Source organism: Aythya fuligula, chromosome 1, assembly GCF_009819795.1.
Source record: "Aythya fuligula isolate bAytFul2 chromosome 1, bAytFul2.pri, whole genome shotgun sequence".
In the NCBI taxonomy this organism is placed as follows: domain Eukaryota; kingdom Metazoa; phylum Chordata; class Aves; order Anseriformes; family Anatidae; genus Aythya; species Aythya fuligula.
The window spans coordinates 1,571,128-1,593,070 of NC_045559.1; the positions used below are offsets into that span (position 1 = coordinate 1,571,128).

Here is a 21,943-nt window from a genome sequence, read left to right on the forward strand (position 1 = left end):
AACAGCCCCCAGGGACTGATTTTTCTGAATTGAAGACAGGGAAGCAGACAGAATTAGAACAAGAGTTTGCTCTTTTATTAACAGCAGTTCATATGAATTCCAACCACTTGGACCAGTGTTTAATTTTCTGTTAATAAAAATTAGTTTTGACAAAAATCCAGTTCCGTTTTCTTACCACCTACCTCTTTTCTTTTTCCCTGCTCTACCTCAAGTGGCCCGAGATGCAAATAAGTTAGACGGGAATGTGTAAGTGTCAGGGGGGAGGAGAGGACACGGGAGAGGCTCAGTTCCAGCCAGCCACTACTGTAACATCATACAAAATATTTCCCAAATCGAGGAATAAAAACTACATGCAGAAAGAGGGGCTGGGACAGCTGGGGAAGGCCCAGCTGGTGGTTTCAGGGATGTTGTTTCCACCTCGGCAACGCTCAGCCCACGGAGGCCAGGATGACATCGACGGGGGTTTCTTCCTTGCTCCTGACTGTCACCTGCATGGTGACACCGTCTCCCAGCGCCAGCCTCGACCTCACCAGCACGTCGCAACCGCCTCTGTACACACCTGAAGGACAAAAAAATATATATATAAAAATAAACCATTAAAATATTCGACGGGTTCCTATTATGATTGGCTCAGTAAGTGTTGTAGTTCTAACCCAGGAGCGACCAGCCTGGTGAGCGCGAGGCAGATTGAGGCTACGGCCAGCTGCAGGGAGGGCGAAGTGACCCCAAAAATTCCCAAAGGGAACAGATTAATGCCTAAATTAGTAACGTGGAGTCAGCACGAGTTGCTGGAGGGCTAGGGAGATGTAAACGGGCAGAAACCAGGCAGCTGAAGGTCACTTTTAGTTGGGGAAGGCAGCACACTGACTGCAGTTGTGCTGTTGGCTCAGTGCCCCTGCCATGAAGGACGAACAGACCCAGGTTTATTCCAGAGGGCTTGGAAGCGGTGTTCCTGGAGGCAACAGGCTGCAGGATGAGCCATCTCCCATCCTTCTCCAATATTACTATGAAAACAGCCCTGGAGTTACCCATTCTGTGCCTGGAACAGATCCAGCCCTACGGTCAGGCCATTATATGCCAGGTCCATCGCAGTTTAACAACTGCACGAAGGTTTTGTGGAGTTCTTAACTTCCAGGGATTGCCCAAAAGCGTAAGCCTGGACCACAGCCAGCAAATAAAAAGTTGTAGGTACTGCAGGCTAATTTAGGATGCGTCTTCAGAGGCAGGAACTTGAAAACAAGATGTTCAGAGGAAGCCACTTCCAAAATAACAACCGGCAAGGAACTGAGTTTGGTGTGTTCTCTGGAGGTTCTCTGGAAGGTTTTGCTGCTGTTGCCACAGGCAGAACGCCTCCGTGCTGAGGCACAGAGCCTAGCCCGAGTGCACCCACAGCAGCAGGCTGCAAAATCAGCACCAGCTTCAATCATCTCACAGCTTTTTAGAGCGAAACTCTGAGAGCAGAATCCCCAAGCCCATTCCCCTTCGTTTAGTGAAAATCTGTCTGCAGGGGGATAGGGAAACACCGAGCTCAGCAGCATGGATACGTACCAGCTAAGTAGAGCGTGTGAGAATTTTTGTTCTCTGGCACTTTATCCGATCGCTCGCAGGGCTGCATGCCCAGGAATTTGATGATGTTATTGACAGCTTCTGCATTGAGAGATCGGAAAAGAAAGTTAGATCCATGTTGGCGCCAAGATTTCTGTGAGAACTGGTTCTCAAAGAACATTCTCCAAGCATCCACACGGCTTAATCGTTTTTCATTCATTATCTTGGTTCACAGCTAACGTGTGATGTCCTTTCTGCTGCCTGAGCCTAGGAACGCACCCTTCCCTTCTACAAGCCTCAGCATGACAGCTCTGCCAAGCTTCTGCTCACTGTGATCCCAAACTGCAACAAAAACCCTCATTCACTGGGACAACGTCACATTAGAAGGCACCAAATCCTCCTGCTCTTCTTCCTACCACACTAATTATTTCCCCACCACGGCAGATTTAACAGGATAACTAGGTGGTCACCAATAAATGAGAGATCATCTCACCATCAAGGGTTTTAATGGAACTCAGCGCAAAGGTTTCTTCTTTCTCAAAGTCATCCCCCACTTCTTCCCACGCAGCTGCGAAGTTCGGCTTTAAAACCTTCTGGATGTGATCAGCCACTGTCACCTCCAAATCTTCCAGCTGAGAAAAGCAAGGGAGAGTTTCAGCTGCCAGTTACAGGAAGGAACCTCATCTTAGAGAGAGAAGGACAGGGGGACAGCAGCGTTTTGCCAAGACAACTCAGGCACGCCTGGCTTTAATTTCAGGAGAAATGTGTAATACTATGCTAAAAGGCAGAGGAGAAAATCAGCATTTATGGTGGTTATCTGTAAAGCTTAAAAACATACATTAAATTATCAGTGAGACCAAATGAGTGCAAAAAACAGGGCAATTGCTTTTCAAGTCAAAGTCCATCCTCGCCCTTACTGGACATCCAAGCAGAGAGACTTTCCCACGTCTATCCCCACAAATCTTGTCTCCACTTGGCACTAAAGTTAAACAAACTTCTGGCAGAAGCATGTTTTTGGGTAAGGATCTAATCAGTCACAAGCTCTGGTATTTTGGAAGTGTTTCAGGCAGACCCCCCTGTTTTCTCCTATTGGTTTCAGGTCTGGAAGGAAACTGTCAGCCCAATGGCTGGAATTAGTGGCAGGAAAAAAGAAAAAGAGTCACGAACTCACCACATACTCATCATCGTAGCCATCTTCTTCTGGCACTCCTGTGTTTGGGTCACAGTCCCGAACGGTGAATTTCATCGTGCAGCTGAAAGTACAAGCAACTGGGGAGGAAAAGGAAAGCCCTTACAGGTTAGTAGTGCAGCTTCTTCTGCCTGAGCCCTTGCTTCCCAAAAAGGATTGAGAAGGAAATAAGTTAGTTTTCCCCAGGAGATACAGACACGGCAGTGGTCAGAGCACTTCTCAGCTTCATGTAAAATTTCCCTCAGACTCCAAGATGAAGACTAAAAGAGGATCTCAGAGGAGGTAGGAGTGTGCCAAGGCCCATGCCCAATGACTTGCAGGGTGCTGCAGTGCAATCGGTCAGCACTAGCCACCAGCAGAAACCCTGCAAGGATTTCTGACCAGTGGATTACGATCCAAAAGCCACAGTGCAGTGAACTCAGACCAGTTCTGATCTTCTTTGGTTAAAGTGTTAACCAGGAAATCCACCTCACTGATAAGCTGAGGCGTGTTAAATCAACTCCAAATCCAATACAGTTCCTTTCGCGTGTGAATAAATTAAGAAAGTTTTATGCACAAGAAAATCACTCATTCCTAAATTTCATAGTAGTTTCCAATTCCCTAGGGAGAGGAAAATTTGCATGAGCTGAATTTGCAAAGGCCCAAGCCACCAATCATTTGTCTCCACTTGCATTTTTCTTTTGACAGTCTGTTCCTGAATAATATCAAGCATCCACATTTTCAAACATGCTGCTTTCGCTGACTCAAGCTAACAGGTTCAGTTTCCTGTATTACCTGCGTGCTCTCCAGTCCTCATTACCACCTAATTTTTAACCACCCGATATCATTAATGAATTAATTAATGATATCAGGTGGTTAACTAATTAATTCAAAAGCATGCACACTATTCTGCACAAACATAGGTGCTGCATAAACAACAGCAAGCGAGACACATCAGAAAAACAGTGCTAGAACCTCAGTATGCACTCACCAAATCCCACACCCTGAACATTGTAACACCTGATCTCAAAAAGCTTTTTTTTTTTCCCCTCACTATTAATTTATTCCCTCGCAATCCTTACCTGCAGTGGGGTCATCCTGCGGCATCTGCACGAGGGTGTAACACATGCCTGGCTGGTTGTAGGGCAGGCTGGGTGCTGGGATGCAACAGATCACATCGTATGCGTCCGAGGGCTCCATCTGCACAGTGACTCTCTCTAACAGCTGATCGTTTAACGTGTTTGTGCAATCAAACTGCAAATGAATAAATTGAAGAGGACTCAAACGCAGAAGAAACATTTCCAATCAGGTTTTTCCCAAGTCAGTCTCACTGAACAGCTTTTCTCCAATTTTACCAGAATTCTGCACCCTCGCAGGGGTTTTTAAGTTTCCCTTACCTGGAAAACAATGTGATTTGTGAACACGTGTTTGATACAACGGACAAAATACTCTGTTTCTGCTTCTGTGAGCTGCACCGGTTCTGAAGACTTGAATAATGGACCCAAGCTCTTAAACTCTGGAATGGCTGCCAGTTGCTCTGCACAGAAAGGAGAAGACAACAACAGACTCTCAGTGACAGTATTTCTCGTTGCTCCTGTCTCATTTGTAGCAATCCTCTCCTTGCTTCAAGCACCGGCCACCCACCGATTTCCTCTCGTACCTTGGAATATATCCTGACGGGAAGGAGCAACTTTCTCAGGCTTGCTGGTCACTAAGGCAATCTCTGTGATGAGAAAAGCAAAGAAATCGTGCTGTCAATTCCACAATGCAGTGTTTTAAATGCCTTTATAGCTCCACTAAAAATTCATTAACCTGCAGCGTTTCACACATCCTGCTCCTTATCACTGCCAGCTCCTCACACACACTAGAGTATTTTTTTAGCTTGGCAATACTAGATTGTAAGGAGAGAAGAGATGTTTGAATCATGATGAAGAAAGGGCACTTCAGTCTGGAACAACCAGCAAAAAGCTCACCACGCTGATTGCTCCAGCTTCAGTATGACCACAGCCGTGATATATGAGAACAGCAATGTACAAGACAAGCTGCCGTTTCTCAGAAGGCATTAACTTATTTATTCTGCGTGACAAGTGACCCGTGTGATTTGCAATTAATGCAGCTCCTATCTCCCACATCTAACAGATAAGAAGGGAAAATGTCAAAGGGGGGAAAAAAAATCACCTTCCCTAGAAAGCTTGTGCAAGGTCAAGATGCGAGAATTGTGCAGGACCATGGAAGAAAGCCAGTGAAGTGACTTAGTGCTTCTGGAATGCACTTTTTCAAACAGCTGTCAACACATTAATTCTGGTGATGTACAAGCTTCCCTCTGACAAGATCAGCTGAATGAATAATGAAATCTTGCCAATCCGTATTTCTTTGGAAGAGGCTGTTTTTCCTCTAGCTGTGAAGATCAGGCAGGCTTACCTACACAAACCCCGTGACATTTAACTGTGAAGCGTTCAGCTGAGTCACCTCTGTCTTGGCCTGACCTTGCTGCAGGCAGTTTACAGGCATCGAGTATCATTACAGCAACACGAACGCTCGCATTCTTTCCTATTTAAAGGAAGCCTGAGTGTTACCTGCTTTCTGTTCAAAGATTGGTGCAGTAGCCAGGGGAACTGTTTTCATATCAAAGGGTTTGTCAGAAGGCTCCAGTGTATACTGGTGCAGGGCTTTCTCCATTCCAGGAACAGAGACGGTCAACCCTGCAAAGCAGAACCACAGGCAGAAGATTTCAGTTTTAATGCTGAACCTGTCCCAGAAAAAACAATGTGCCAGGGTCTGAAAAAAATTATCAGCATTTCATTTCTGTCCCTCGAGATCAGGTAAGGAAAATTATTTTAAAAGCTCTTTTCTGCAGCTCAGGCTGCAGAGTAATACTCTTGCATGGAATCTAGTTTACAGCTAAATAGATATGGTTTGGACTTTGGCTAATAAAAAGCTGGTAGAAATACTTCTGCTTCTCAATAAACACATACAGAGCCTTGTATACACACACACGTGTGAAGTACTTCAAGACACTGCACAGAATAAAAAAGCTGCTCTAAAGATGACAGAGACTAAGCTGCCATTCCAGAGTGTATCGGAGTTACAACAATTCACTCGAGAGAAGTTATATTGCAATAAACTTAATCGTTAAATATTTTGCTGCATAATCTCTCTGGCATAAACTCCAATACATTTTTATAACCAGCCCTCACAACAAGATGCGTCATCCACATTTTGCAACAGAGAAGATGGTGCAAAGGTTAAGAAACTTGTCTCAAGTGAAGGAAGAGGCAGTGATGAAAAAAGCCCAACCCATATTCCTGCTCTATTTACCCAGACAACCCCTCCTGTGTTTTGCTAAGCCTGCCGTTTTCAGTTGACACAAATCCTTCGAGGAAAGCACTAGTGCCAGAAGAAACACACGGTTCCATTTCTGGTTATTCTGACCCCAGATGCATCACAGAAAACTATTCTTACAGCAATTAAACCCACCCATAATACAGAATGTGGAATAACAGCTCAGACTTCAGGCGTGCATACATTTCTTCCTATCACTGACCGTTAAAAATATAAGCAGCATTCAGGGCTATCTGTCTCTGCTGAAGGACATTCAGGTAGAACGTTGCTCTGTCCCGAACTTCATCATCGCTGTCCATCATACACCTGGTTTGAGGAACAAAAGGACAGAAGTCAGCTTGCTTAGGACATCGTGAGCCGAGCTACAAATGGCACTGACCAGGCTGGATTTGATACTGCAGTGATAGTCTGAGCTCTCCTGATGGATTTGGGATTAAAAAAAAAGAATATGATTGTAAAAATCATTGTGTTAAAGCTGCTTGCTATTTCAGACTGAACAAATGGCCGTGTGCTCAAATATTCACCTAGTTTTTCCAATTAGAGCAGGTGCCTTATAAAAAGGGATCTTCTCCCCCTCCCAGCAACTCATTCTGTTTTTTGAGTCCACTTTGCTCCAGTCACTCATCACAGCAGTACTTCACTTGCACCTATGCTGAGGTTGCATTTGCCTGGAGCATTTCATAATTTGAATTACTTATTTCACAACAGAAGTCAGTGATAGCCTGTGTTTCTGGTACACTGTAGTGCTACACACAGGAAGAACATGACATTTATGGAATAGATAACTTAGGAAGGTTGAGTGGTCTTAGTATGATGCACACAAACCTGGGGAACTGGAACACCTGAGAGCAGCCACAGACATTTTACTATTTACAAGTAACGTGGAAATCTATTTTCTTGCTTCAAAGGGATGCAAAAACGGATATTTACTAAATCACTGCTGATTTATTACCCACTAATGAAAATTTTCATATCAGATTAACTGTCAGGCAATTCCATGACACCTCACATCCTTCGTTCATGCACATTCAGCAGTCCTGTGCTCCCACCAGCCAGGAAGGAATGCAGCCATCTGCTCAGCAGATCCATCACACATTCTGGCGTGGTCTAACTTGCTTTTTTTTTTTTTTTGGAGCCAGAGCACTCAGTGTCACCAACACTCAGCCCGTACACAGCACAGTCAGACCCACTCACCTCTGCAAAAGCACCAGGATGCTTGGAAGAAGACTCTCATTCTGGGCACCAAACTTTGCCAGCGCGCTTACAGCAGCTGGGAGAGAAAACAGGGAGGTATCAGAGGTGTGAACACTACATGCACACAGATTTTCACAGCAGACCCGGAGCACGGTGCATACGGTTGTCCTGAAGTTCCAGTTACAAAGGTTGTCACTTCCTTGCCACAAATTCATTAAAGATATGAAAAGATTAAAATATTTCTGTATTTTCAAAAGGAAATAGTTTAATGTTAGGAACTAACAGGCCAAGGCCAGCTCGACCATTCTGCAACCCTGTTCTGAGAGAATCCTCTGCCAGGTGAGGTTAGGTCAAGCTCCACAGCTTGTTCCAGTCTTTGACCCCTCTACCCTCAGCAGTGGCTCACACTCCTGGCTATCTTTGTTTTTTACATACAGATACTTCCAGTGGTGGGCAGGGCCAGCGACTCTGCAAGGAGGTGAAATTCCTCAGCAATCACTTAAAGCAGCCTGGCCAAACTACTCTCATTTCAGCTCAGCTTTGCCTTTGAGAAACTCCACATACGTGAGCAGAAAGCTCTATAAGGAACTTCAGTCTTTACGGCCTTAAGAGTTAATAAAAAAGCAGCTGTATGATGAAATATAAGTACAGAGTACGGTCTCAGAGGGATGCTCTCCATGTGTTCCCAGGTTACAAGTGAGGAAACGGAGACCAGAAGAGCTGCCATCAAAAACCAAATGCCAAGGCGACCACACTGTATTTGTCAGCTCATTTTCCTTCCTCCCTCCCAGCAGGGCTTCCGCCTCCAACACTCTGGAGATTGAGCCAAGACCAATACCTCTCCAAAACCAACCCCAAAACGTGAAAAAAGACTGCACACTCCAAAGGGTTTATCATTGAGGCCCTGCAGGAAGGAAGCATCGGTCTGCAACAAGCTTTTTTGGAGGAATCCTCATTTTGTGCACGGGAGATTTCCATGCAAACAGATGACGGGCAGAAGTCAGACATCAAGCCGAATTTTTAGCTCAACTCACCAGCCCTCACAGCCTCGTTCTCCAGCACCACCCTGTTGAATATGAAGCGGATGTACTTGGATGGGGACGGAGTCCTCGGCCCCTCTTTCCCTAGCAGGTGCAGGATCTTCGTGGCTAGGACGGTGTGTTCACAGTCTTCGATGAACTCGCAGAGGTGAGCCAAGCCAGATTCCTTACTCTCAGGATTCTCCTCGATGATGCCGATTATGCAGTCCACAATGGCTCGCTTGTACTCAAAGCCACCCTGGGAAGAGCAAAGCAAGGACACTCACCCAGCAGGCAGAGCTCAAGCTGCAGTGCTACACAAATCCCCTCACGCTTCAATTACTTCTTTCCATTGAGGAAAACAAAACATTTGTACACAAACAGAGAAGAGGAGACGGGCTGGATAATCTAATAGGGTTTTCCCAGTCCCCATTGGCCAGTAGAGGCACATCATCTGAGAATTTCTTCAGGTTGTTTTTTTTTTTAATGTACCAGCTCTAATCCACAAGCACTTTTCAGACAGGTCTGACCCACAAGATAAACAAGGTCTTGGTAATCACTCAGGCCCCAGCATTGCCATGTACCCACTGGTGCAAGCACAGAGACCCTTCACACCACCAGAGCTCCCTGCCAAGAACTACACGGAACGTTTCAAACCTACATCGTCCCTGAGCATATTGGAGAGGAAGGTCATCATGACGCTGTGCTTCCGAGGGTATTTCTGGCACAAAGCACTGATGGCCTGCACTACCACTACCTGCAAAACAACAGAGAAGGACGTTAGGCACAGGCATTTGCTTTTCCAAGAAGAGCACAGGCTTCTCCCTATCTCAAACCGTTGCTTTGACAGATTACATCCTTGCAGAGGAAGGATAAAATCTTGTTTCCAAATAAAATCCATGCTGGACTCAGCATGGATTGGTAACAGCTCTACGCTAGCAGGCTGCAAGACTCAGCTGCGCTCGAGGGGCTGTATTCAGATGTTGTATGGCAATTCAAAGGCCCACCCCTCCCTCTGCCCAGTGAGAATCCTGACTTAATTTTAACTTAATTAGTTACATCCTGTCACTAAAGCTCTTTGCAATTTCAAAGCTATCTAAAACTTGGTTCTTTTGCTCATACAGACAGTTCAGACCACCATACAATAGCAGACAAGGACTATGCAGGCATGCTGTGCTCCTCAAGGTATCTCTGCAGTGTAAGAAGGACAGGTACAGATCAACAACCATCCTTAACCATGTTATCACCCGAATTTACAGTGATTAAACTTTAAACTTAAATTAGTAGTGTGAACTCTAAGTTTCTTATCAGACTGAGGTCATACAGACTTGATTAAGACAGTTATAATCTCTCTCCTAAGAGGAAACCAGAAGACTGTACAAAGTTTTATCGGAAACTGCACAGGAGCCAGGAATCTACCAAATGATGTTTATCCTTTTTCAGAGTGGAGAGAAGAAATGGAAAAAAGTGTATTTTGACAGTTGGAAAACACAAAACCACATCTTCCAAATTTCAGGTTGGCTTTGTTCTATTAGACTAAGTCACTGAAGGATTAGAAAGTGGGAAAAGCTTCATAAAAACAAGAATGGGAGAAAAACCTGCAGCTGGAAAGAGGAGAGGCCTCCAATGCCACACCTTAAACTCATCTGATATTTCTGACACGAAGGAAGAGATCTGTTTCATGAGCCTGTCTACACTGCTCTCACTCCCTGTCTTCAGCAGGGTGGTGATGGCGAGGGTAGCAATACTGCGGTTGGAGTCCGTGATGAGGTTTTCCAGGTCCAGGTTGCAAGCAGTGACTGCAGATGGATGCTTCATGGCCACCTGTAAAGGAAACAATTTTAAAAGTTACATGAGAGCAGCGCCACCCTGCAGAATTCAGAGCTTTCAGTGGAGCAAGTATCAAAGTCCTTGTTTTTTCATGCACTGCTCTGTTCCACAAGGACTGCAACTAAACCTTCACCACGTGCTGCTGGCACGATGCAATCAATGCATTTTGATTTCGGTTTGCATTTTTGTTTCGGTTTTTAAAATGAACTCCTCTGTCTTAAAGTTACAGCTCATGGGTTTGTCAGTCACATAACTTGACCCACGTCTTGCTCTACTTCTGTTGTAGCGTGCTGCTCTGAAACCACAATTATTTCCTTCACAGACACCCTTTCCACACTTCTCACAGCATTAAATATCAGGGGTTCTGCTTCTTTATACAGCTGAGAGCTCAGAGGTTATCCAGCTACAGCTTGTTATAGCCCTGTGGTCTGGAAATGAGCAAACAGAGCTTCAATGAAGAAAAGATCTCCGTCACCCCAGGAAATTTGGCACAGAAAAGCCAATCCTCCAACACAGAGTATTTTGGAATACAGTAATCACACGAGCAGTTGCTGGTTTAGGTAACACACCATTAGGCACTGAAATCTGGCTTCCTCCAATGCCCAGAGACTTATGCTTGTTTAGAAGATCTTGGAAGCACTCACTTTATTAAGGGTCCGTACAGCTGCGTATCTCAAGACAGGTTTGGGAGAACTGCAGAAAAGCTGCAGCACTGAAAATAAAGAATCAAGAGAAGTAAGCGACAACAAAACATTACGGAGAAGAGGCTGCTTAACAAAAACTGGCTCCCAGTACTGCCCCTTCAGAAGAAGAGAGCCCTTATGCCCATACTAGATGAGGAAAGAGTTGCCCTGTGCCAGCACTTTAATATTGAGAGGTGCAAATAGAGTCAGAGATCAGCACAGCAGGAAACCAAACACGGTCTCTTTCTAGGAAAGGGAGTGAGAGGGAATTCTGACGTATCCGCATTCAGCTATGCAGGTGGCATGCTAAGCATTTGTGCAGCTCTCTATTAATAACTGATTTCTAGTTCCAACAGCTAATTAAGATCAACAGCAAATTAAAAAAAAAAAAAAAGCTTGTTTTTCATCTTATAACAATAATAGGCTGTTTGTATAGTAGTTAGTGACACATCTTTGCTATCAAGTTCTCCTCTACCTTCCCTCCCACCTTCCCTTGCTGCCATTGGAAGAGGGCAAGCATCACCTTGTGCCACCCCTCCTGTCCCTTCTCTAAAGCTCTGGATGAAGAGGAAAAAGGGATCAAGTTGTTTCCCATCCAGAAGTCCCCTAAATTTATTTATTTATTATTATTTTTTTTAATTTGGGTTTGAGTCCAGTACTCCAGTTATGCTGTACTGTCTCTATACTGTGTTTCACCGCCCTTTCTTTCAGCCACATCAGCAGCACAGAGGACTCTCGGACCAACCTGAAACAGCAGGTGCCAGCTCCCTTGCTGTGCAGTTTGGCAGGTGGATGATTGCAGAAGCAGCTTCATAAATAACCATTTCGTGCTTATTCCGCAGACAGCTCTCGATGAAGTCGAAGAGTGGACTTTCATGTCTACAAAGAGATGACATCTCACGTTGTGATGCTGAACTGCATGCAATCATTAATGCTGCATTCCTAAGAACTTGACAGAAAGCACAGTTAGTGCACTGGGTCTCATGTTTCTGGCACTGCCAAACTCATACTCGAGCAATAAATTTCCTATTTACTACTTTTCTGTTCTTTTTTAATTTATCTTCTACAAGCCTGAACTCCTGCACTCTACAAATAAATACTTCATGGTTAATCATGTATCGCACACCACGAACAAAAAATTTTTCACTGATAAAAAATTTCATCAGGAGGTTAATTCCTCAGATAACTCCTCTGCTAATATAAGATCAGAATAGTGTTCCTTTTGTTTTTATCACCGTAATATAGATAGATCCTTACTCAGTCTGAAAGACAACTAAGGAGGCAAAGTACAGAACACTCCGCCCCTCCAGAGATTATTCTGCAGTTTTAGCCACGCTGTCAGGTGAGTTCTGGTGTGGTGCCAAAACAAAAAAAAAAAAACCACCACACACAAACCTCACAACTACCAGACAAACTGCTACTCAGTTCAGTCTAGTGTTCTGCTGTTACCTGTGCTTCATTTTTAACATTACAGTTCTGTGTGTAGACTTCCACATACATAAAAATAAATAAAGCAAGTTTCCTAGCTCCTATTTACCTGAAACGACAATTAATTTTGTAATTCACACCTTGCTCCTTACTCACCCCTCTTCAGATTCCTTCAGGAGTTTGCTCGCAATTCGGATCAGCATGCAGTACGCAAACTGGGATTTCAGTCCGGATTTGGTGAACTTATTCAGCATTTTGGTAACTGCGAGGCGATCATTTTTTCTAAGGTGATAGAGCAGCCCCAGAGCGTGGTACTGTTAGATCAGAAACAGATGTGCACAAGAACACATGAAGACATTAAATGCACAATGCAGTTGGAAAAGACAGATTATCAGCCCTCTTCTGTGTCTTCAAATTGCTATTTCCTAGCCCAAGTACCTTTTAACCTCAAATGATCCAAGTTTCCTGACAAATAACAAAGACCTGCCGTACTTCCTTTCCTTTCCCGTCTACCCTCAAGAAAGCCTCAACACATTTCTAAAGATCAAAGGAGTCATGAAGTTAGTTTACTTCACTTTCTCCCCATTAAACATCAGAACTTCAAGGGCTTCAGCTTAACTATGACACACAGTAGCATTTGCTTTTCTAGTATACTTAATATCCAGGGTACCCCAAGCCCTTCAAATCACAGCTGAGCACATAAAAATCCTTGAGACATTTATGTTTAAGGTACAAAGAAACATTTCCAATTGCTTGCAGTGGGGTTTTTTTTTGTTTTGTTTGTTTGTTTTGTTTTCCATGAGACTGATTCCCAGTAAAGCTTAATGAAGCTGCTAACTGGGCACAAACAAAGCTGGAATTGTAGATTTGTTTCCGATTGTTAGTCATAAATAAATACTGTCATTTCCATAACTGTTTTGATTATTTATACAAAGATTTTGCTAATACGGCTATCACAGGTATTTGGGCTATTCCCTGTGGTCCTGCAACTGGTCCTGCAACAACTGGTGAATTTTATGAAGGCCAAGACAAAAGATACTGGTATTCTGAAAAGCAGTGAGATTTGTGAAAACTCAGATTCAAAGCCCTTGTTCCGCAATACCTATTTGTGAAACCTGTCTGTAGCATTCCAGCTTAATTGTCTTGCACTGTGATTGTGAAGGAATTAATGGTTTTTGAAATGGTGGAACCATTTCCCTCAAAACAAAACCATTGTTTTTAAAAGAATAAGGAAAAATGAATACCAGTTCCTTTTTCTAAAGCTATTATAAGAACTTCCAGAACACCATTAAAACCTTGTAGTGTGTTTGCAGTTTCCTGGGGCAGCCCCCCGAAACGTACCTGAACCATAATGTTGTCACTAGAAGCTGCTTCTTGAGCCTCGTTGATCCACCGTTTGACAACATCGTAACTGATCTTCATCATGTGCTGGAAGAAGCCACAAATTGAGACTGCAAACAAGCTGTTATCAGAAGCACCGTGAAGTACCATGAGCCTTGTTTTTCAGTTTCACTACTTCAAGATCATCTATTGCTTTATTGCATGCTACTGGGAACAAAGACTAACTCCCAGATTACATAATGGGACACCTGTTTCAATAAAGCTAGAAGTAGCTCAGAAAGATTTTGTTTATGTCCAAAGCAGACAAAAGACAAAACCAGGGCAATCTATCTACCTGCTGCTAGTTGAGGAGGAACGTTTCAGTTGTCAGTATTGATATAGCTTCCCTTGCACCCTTGGGGTCTCACACAAGCCCTACTCTACCCTATCAGCTAAATTTCTTAGCTCCCGCTTTTTATTATTATTTTTATTTATTTCCCAGTGCAACCAGTCTTGTTATGTAACAGAAAGTAAAAGCAGCTGGCTTTTACATAACTCAAATGCTCTTTCAGTCATCACTGTTAGTTCTTTCCCAACACAGAGCAGGTTGCTTTAACTTCCTCTCAGCAAAATGATAAGCACTTTTATGGCTGTCAGTGTGCCTGACGTTTAAAAAGAAAGACAAGTCCCTCTGCAAACGAATTAATGTTCCACACAGAGATGACCAAGCACTTTGTGCTTGAGCGATGCAATCAAAGTACTTTAAAGCAAGAGAAGATTAAGGAAGGAGATAGAGAGGCTACTTGAGACAAAGGAAACTCCATTGCTGCTATTTATGTCTATTTTCCAGTGAGAAGACAAAGAGGAGTCCTATCAAAGGAAAGGGAGACGAAGAAAGAACAAAACAAAAGCCAAGCAAAGCTACACATGCAGCAGACCCACAACACAAGGCAGATTTACAACAATTTACTGCTGCACTTACCAAGGAAGACACCAGTGCAGAACTCGACACACTGGGGACTTTGTCTACAATGGCTTGCTTCATGTATCTCTCAATGGCTTGTAACATCGTACCCTGTGAGAAGAGGGGGAGAAAAAGCATTGATTCTTAACCCCTGGAGGTTCAGTTTAAATGCTTAGACAAAAACAAACGTAAAACGTGTTCAAAAAGCCCTCAGAAAAATGTTTCACCTAATTCTAAAAACACAAGGGAGACATCAGTGCCCACCCCTGAAGATTCAGTGACACAAAGCCTACAGCAAGGCAGTGTCAGAGCAGAAAGCAGAACTCCAAAGCTCCTGATTTTTAACTCCACCTTTCCAAAGCTACAGCTCCAGAGCCTTCACATCAGCACAGGGCTTCAGAGCAGTCCTCCCTGAAGTGGAAGTTCCCTTTTTACTTTAAGAAAGCACCCTGCTACAGAGTAGTTTATTTCATTTTAAATACAATTTTAATCTCTCCAACAGAAGCATTTTGTACTTACGTCAGTGATCCTGCACAGTGCTCTGATGGCTGGGCCTCGGTAAACATCTTCCTTCCCCGTCATGTCTTTGGTCAAACTGAAATAACCAAAGACAACCTGTTAACACTTCTGTAGTATCTCAATGTCTCAGTCCTTTTGCAACACTTCGTTTACCTATCCTTCAAGTTGTTACCACGTAACTGCTAAGATACAGTATTGGCTAGAAACAACTTAATAATTAGTTATTTGAAAATTATTAACATCAGATTCTATAGACATACAGAGCATTACAGAGATATGTAGTCCATAAAATTGCTCTGCCGTACAGTCAGTTTATTTAGCACAGACATTCTTCTTTCTACCTCATTAAGTTTTGTTTGCTGAACAGCTACAGTCAACAAAAATTCTCCTCGCAAAAACTCTCTCTCTGGAATTTGTTCTCACAACAGCTGTCACGTCCACTCCGCAGTGATAAAAATTAATAGTTCAGTGCTGGAGCGAACTGAGTTTTGCTCTGTTTTCCATAATTGCTCTCACAGCAAAGTGAAAGAGAAACCACACATTCAAAACATCAGACAAACAAGCAAAACAAATCAGCTTCGTAACATCAAAGCAAAAGCATCAGCACCAATGAGGTAGAAGAAAAAAGAAAACCAAAAAAAAAAAGTAACAAGTTATTAATAAAGTGTATATAAATTTTTGGTTGTTTTTTAAGGAAGGCATAACAACACAGGAGGAAGAAATTAATACTTCCTATGTGGCATGGAACAACTTGTTTTCCCTTGCTGTATCCTTGCACAATTACAGAAAACCCTAGTGGCTAAAACAAACATGTCAAGATGTAGCTACTTGTTTCAGAGCTCCGATAGGGTATCACACAGAATCACACAGAATTTTCTAGGTTGGAAGAGACCTCAAGGTCATCGAGTCCAACCTCCAACCTAACTGCAGAAAAATGTGTACCTGCTTGTGACAATGATGACATCCTCAGAAATATTGGCCATCTCTTTGATTGTAAGGTAACACATTCTTCTAAGGGTTTGCTGTGAAAACAAAGTGCAGAAAACCATTAAACTCACAGGCAGGTATGAATAAACACTTCCTGTAAGTTTTAGAAATAAACCGGACGAGTACACCCTCTTCCCCATGTCCATACAAAGTCACAAGCACACAATAAAACCCTGACTGAAAACTGGACACTGCTCTTATCTCCTACTATCAAACAAATCAGGAAACTAAGAGATGTCTTACAAAACGATAGGACTAATGGAAAGAAAATCTGTGTGTTGTGTACGAGTGAAGTGGCACACCAAATCTACACACAGAAACCTCATGATTATCAGCCACATGCTTTAGAGTTTCCTCTTTTATTGCAAAAGAAAAACAGAGATATGCAAAGAGCACTCACATTTCAATTCTTTGAGAGCAAATGACATTTTTGCATTAAAAAAATAATCTTTCTATGATATGGATATGAGAGAGGTCACAAAATACGCTGTGCTTCCAAAATTTTCATTCTATCTTTTGACAGTTACACGCGGGACTCTTCAGACAAATCTCCCCCAGACTGAAGTGCTAGCTCATTCTAAGCAACGTGAATGAAATCCAACCCACGAAGCATATTCTGCTAAGATCTACATCCTCTGCAGAAGAGATCAGAAAAGGACTTTACATCGGACAAAACCCAAAGCTTACTCCAATATTTTTAGGATGTTGTCATGCCTCTATTGCATGCTGATTAACAAATACAGCAAGCCGTTAGGGAATGGAACCACATGAGCTACAAGCAACTTTTTAATTTCTGTTTTGAGATCCGAGCAGCTGCAGATTATTTGCAAGCGAAAGAAAAATTCATAAAGTTGTAGAGATTGGTATACTAAACCTTTCTGTCATTATTCACATTCTTTACAACAGGAATTCAAAATAAACCACCAAAAGCAACCTGCAGAAGGAGCTGCGTGTCACTGCAGCCATTTCAGTCATTTGTTTCCCAACAGTGAATTGCCTTCAGCAAGTGGTTTGCTCACCTCACCCTCCTCCCACAGCCCAGCACTCAACTGCTTTGTAATTACTGCAAGCAAAAACCAAGGAGGCAGAAAGCGTTAAACGCCCGGCACTTACATCATTAGACTGAAACAATCTAGTCATTGCGAAAAAAGCTTCTGTGGCTTCAGTGGTTCCAAAGTGTTCACCCTGAAAAAAGAGTAAGAGATATGAGAGGGAAAAAAAAAAAAAGTATCATTATCCAGTAGCCTCCACCTTAATTCCCACCTCAAACACCTACTCACATCCCAACAATCTTCTCTTTCAAGACTTTCTTCCTCACGTGAGGAGCAGTCCCTCCCTCACCTCGTTTGCCAGGGAGTAAGGCCAACACTGGCACTGTTACCCACTTGGCTTCAGTGAGCATCACCCACAGCTGTACAGGGACACAACAGTCGGCCCCAAAACCTCTGGTCCCTCTTCTGAGGTTTGTGTTTCAGCAACTGGCTTTGCACCACGCTTCTTAACCACACGGATGCCCTTGCTTAAGAGGCACCTACTCGAAGACGACTGGTGTCAAGAAAGAGGGAGCTGCACAGGTCATCCCAAGCAGCAGTAACCCTGTGTCAATAGCACCTGGCTCAGGCCATGTAGGCAGGAAACTTTTGTGATTACCCAGCATAAAATTCCTTTCCTTACCACGCTTCCAATTTCCCCACGAGAAAAATGACACCTTGTTTTCTTATCTCACCTCAGTTATTCCTACTTTAGGCAGGCAACCGCAAATGACTCTTAATTGCTCAACGACACTGAACACAACCAAACAGCAGCTCTCACTTGGCACTCGGAAAATATTTAAAAGCTTCAGGGACACACACATACCTCACCTTAACCAGAAAGGGACGCATAATACTATAGCATAAGCACTCTCTTTCTTAAATCCTACCTCCTGAGTCTGACAGGAGTTGTAAAACCTCTTTCACAATGAAAGTTATCAGAAATTAGCCTTGGGAACATGCACTCTGGCTGGAAAGAAATGATCATTACCTGGTTCAGCAAGTAAAGGATCTTGGTAAGTATGTGCAGGCATCTTCGTGGGTTTATGGGGGTCTCATTAAAGATACGCGCCTGCAAACACAGCACGAATACTGTATTACATTATAATCCAACACCAACAATTTGTCCTTCACCATAAAAATTAAAGCAGTTTGCTTTCAACCGAGCAGCTTGTAACTTCGTTATTATTCTAAAATGTGTCCCAATGAACATATTTTTGGTGTCCAGTTCAAGTGTGGCTGTCTCTTGTGTCTCAGCAATAGACAATGACTCAGTTTACTATTTAGTACTAACCAAATAATTTAAAATAAAAGCATAATTTATAAAATTTCAACTCTTCTTTCCTTAGCATCTGTAGCCCAAACACTACTTAGTACTAATCCGTGGGTTAGAAAATTAGAAAATTGAAATTAAGCTCCTTCTCGTTGCTGTCTGTACCCCCAAAAAACTGTTATTTAACCACATATTCACCTCATCACTTCAGGGAACACAAAGAGAAACAAGAAGACCCATAACACAGTAGATTGAACGAGAATAGGAAATCAGGCAGAGCATCTCTTCAGAAAGCTCTAATTGCCATAAAAAAAAAAAAAAAAAAAAAAAAGCTTAATTAACTCTGATTTTAAAGCAGCTATCCAAACTTTACTGTTCACTTTGCCTGCCAGTTGCACTGTAATTCCTCCTCAGGCTGCTAACCCCTTCCGATAAGAAAGGGTTAAGTCACTGTTCATACCTCCTGCAGCACAGCGCTCTTCTCCAAATGCTGGAAAGGATTAGAGCCACTCCCTGGACAACAAGAGAGACCTCTCAATTAAAGAAATGTATCCATAACAAACACCAACAATAAAAGCAACAGAACCATACATGCAGGAACAGCTCCTAAACTTTAGAAAAATGCCTCAATGCTACAGTGACATTCCTCTTTGAATAACTCATGTTCCCCATCAACAGCTGTGAATCCACCTCCTTAGGCTGTATATTCAGAGCTACAGGAAAAAATGGGTGACAGGATTTAAACATAGCTGGAGGGTGAGGGAGAAAAGTGTTAACCACTAAAGTAGTTAATAACGGTCATTTCATATAAAGCTATTCGTTCTTTTTTTTCTCCTAGTCCCCCTACTTTATTCCTTCAGACACAGAGAGCACCGAACAGAGCAGGATGGGGCTGCTGCTCGGGATCTGTAAGACAAATCCACCACTAAGCAGGGCTACTCAGCAAGCTCCGCAATCAGCCTGGCCACAGCACATCACAAAAGCACAGATCCAAGACTTATCTCCATGCTGTAACTTCTTAAGCTTTTAACCACCCAAATTCAGAGGGTGGGAAGTTACCTAGTGGCTAAAACCCAAATCTGCAGGAGGACTTCAAAACTATTTGTGGGGAGAGGGAGACAGCGGATGGACAACGGGATGGGACATGGCACGAGGCTCAAATCCATCTCTTGTCCATTTCAACTCCTGTGCCCCATTTGGAGGGGTCAACTATTGTATATTTACTACCTAATACAGTTTGAATCTCTGCTGGGAAGCAGAGGGAAGCCTTTAGTTTCAGAGGTGGTTAAGAGGGACCATCTTCTCTTTTAGATTTCTGAAAGGCGCTGATGTTTCACTCTGAGCTTAACTCTGCTCTGAACGCATTGAACTTCTTGGAGGTTCTTGGAGGCACTTCTCTGCAGGCAGCACACTGACAGCGAAAACACCCCTCAGAAGCCCTACTGCACACACACACACAGACCCCTTCAAACCCTGCTCTTGATCCTTTTCCTCCCATAAGCACTTTCTAATGTTTAATTCCCTCTCCTCTCACCCCTCACACCCCCAGCAGAGGGAAACTGGGACCGGCACGACACCCAACCCACCGCCCACAGCTCGGGGGCTGTAACGGGGCAGCCTCAGGGCAGCACCAGCTCCTCTCAGCCCCCTGAGCCCCGACCTGCGCCTCAGGGGCTCCCTCACCCCCTGAGGTACCCGACCGCGGCCCCCCGAGCCCCCAAACGGCCGCAGCCGGCCAGGGGCTGGGGCCCGGCGAGAGGAAAGCCGGTAACGGCGGCACGGGGAAACCCAATCCCCTAAGCTCGCACGGCCCCGGGGCTCCTCAGAGCCGCTCTCTCAGGGACCCGCCGCCCACCCCCGCTGCCGCCCCGCCGGACCGGGCTCCTCGTCCTTCTTGTCCGCCTTCTTCAACATGGCGCCGCCACCGTCGCCGCCTCAGCGGCGGTTCCCGCCCTCTCCCCCCTTGCCGCCTCGCAGCCCGCGATCTGATTGGCTCCCGAGGACGCCACTCAAAGCTCTAAGCCATTCAGGGCCGTCCGTCGCTCCAAGCCACGCCCCCTCCCTGCTGCGGAGGGGTCGGGGCAGGGACTGAGCTCCTCGCTCCCCCCCGCCCCTCCCTCAGTCTTAAAGGAGCCGCGGCGCCATTTTGTGAGGGGGTGTTGGACCCCCCAACTGACAGACAGACAAAAAAAATAAAACAAATAAATATCTGAGCCCCTTAATAAAATAACGAACCCACATTTTAGCCAGATACTCTCATAAAGGGGCTTGAGTTGCCTGAGGTGTTTCAGCTGCCATCTCAGCATGCCCTTGCTTCACCCTGCGCACTGATTCCCTGCCGTCCCTTCTAAAAATAATAAAGCTAAAAATGGAGCGGTCATAAATCATTAATGCCTCCGCAAGGGCTTTCTGAATGATGCGGTGCAAATGGCCTCCCTCCTGGCTGAAAATGAGGAGACATTTCTTCTCAGAAAGAGTGGTCAGGCGTTGGAAGGGAGGTGATGGAGTCAAACAAAACAAAACAAACAACAAAAAAATCAGAAATTAGGATCCCCCCATTATCACAACACCATTCTCTGTAGCAATGGCCAACATGTGAGGCAACAGAGGGGTTTCTTAGGTGCCAAATGCCACCAAGCCGTTTGGTGGCCATCATCCACTTGGGGAGCCATTGCCACTAGGCTTGGGGGGTGACATGGTGGCTCTGGACAAGGGCAGATCGGGGATATCGCCGGGCTTTTTGGTGTCAAAATCCCAAAATCATCAGAAATTTGCTGAGACTGGACTTGAGCGGAAATGTAAGTTAATTAACAGACAGGAATTAACATGTACATCTCGTTCGTCTGGCCAAAGTACAGGACAGATGTTGGAGGTTTGCGGTTGAACAATAGGCCTGGCAACTACAACAATTAAGCAATCTCTCTGCAGCAATTAAACGATGTCTCCCCACAGCCTGATGTTGTTTCAAATAAACCTGGAAAGCAACCTGTCTCTGTACTGAATGCTGGAAGTCAAATGCTTTGACTCCCCTGCTCAAGAAAGGCCACCTAGAATGGGTTGTCAAGGACCATGTCCAGATGGCTTTTGAATATCTACAAGGAGTCAGACACCATAGGCTGTCCGGGTAACCTTCTGTCAACAGGAAAGGATCATCCCTAAACCTCCTTGCTTCTTCTCTTGTCTTGGATTGAGAGACAAAGACATACTTTCCTCTGGGGGGATCTTATCAATCTGTATGCTCCCTCTGATGCCCTGAGGATAGCTCTGTCAGCTTTCTACATGCAGATGGAAGAAGTGGTCATGTCCCTTTGCTCACTGCTCCTACAGACCTTGAATTTACAGAGGACTGGAGGACCTCTTCAGAGGGCTGGAGCACCTCTCCTATAAAGAAAGGCTGAGAGAGCTGGGGACGTTCAGCCTGGAGAAGAGAAGGCTCCAGGGAGACCTCGTTGTGGCCTTTCAATACTTAAAAGGGTCTTATAAAAAGGATGGAGGACTCTCTACTCGGGTAGATAATAATAGGACAAGGGGGAATGTTCTTAAACTAAAAGAGGATAGATTTAGCCTAGGTGTTAGGAGAAAATTCTAGTGGGTGGCATCCCTGCCTATGGAAGGGGGTTGGAGTTAGATGATCTTTAAG

At 44.2% G+C, this 21,943-nt stretch overlaps 1 protein-coding gene across 1 annotated transcript; it reads right to left on the bottom strand.

Annotated features, from left to right (window-relative positions):
* Positions 1–53: 53 nt before the first annotated feature.
* Positions 54–20,236, bottom strand: COPG2 (COPI coat complex subunit gamma 2). The gene is made up of 24 exons (XM_032193919.1): positions 20,181–20,236; positions 18,764–18,816; positions 18,022–18,102; positions 17,113–17,184; positions 15,955–16,034; positions 15,013–15,088; positions 14,512–14,604; positions 13,551–13,637; positions 12,366–12,523; positions 11,527–11,660; positions 10,743–10,810; positions 9,904–10,092; positions 8,930–9,025; positions 8,284–8,527; positions 7,250–7,325; positions 6,258–6,361; positions 5,290–5,415; positions 4,374–4,436; positions 4,111–4,250; positions 3,796–3,967; positions 2,717–2,814; positions 2,039–2,177; positions 1,549–1,647; positions 54–559 (listed from the first exon to the last, which is right to left on the bottom strand). The coding sequence occupies exons 1-24, from the start codon at positions 20,215–20,217 to the stop codon at positions 429–431; spliced, it is 2,616 nt and encodes an 871-aa protein (XP_032049810.1). The 5' UTR covers positions 20,218–20,236; the 3' UTR covers positions 54–428.
* Positions 20,237–21,943: the final 1,707 nt, after the last annotated feature.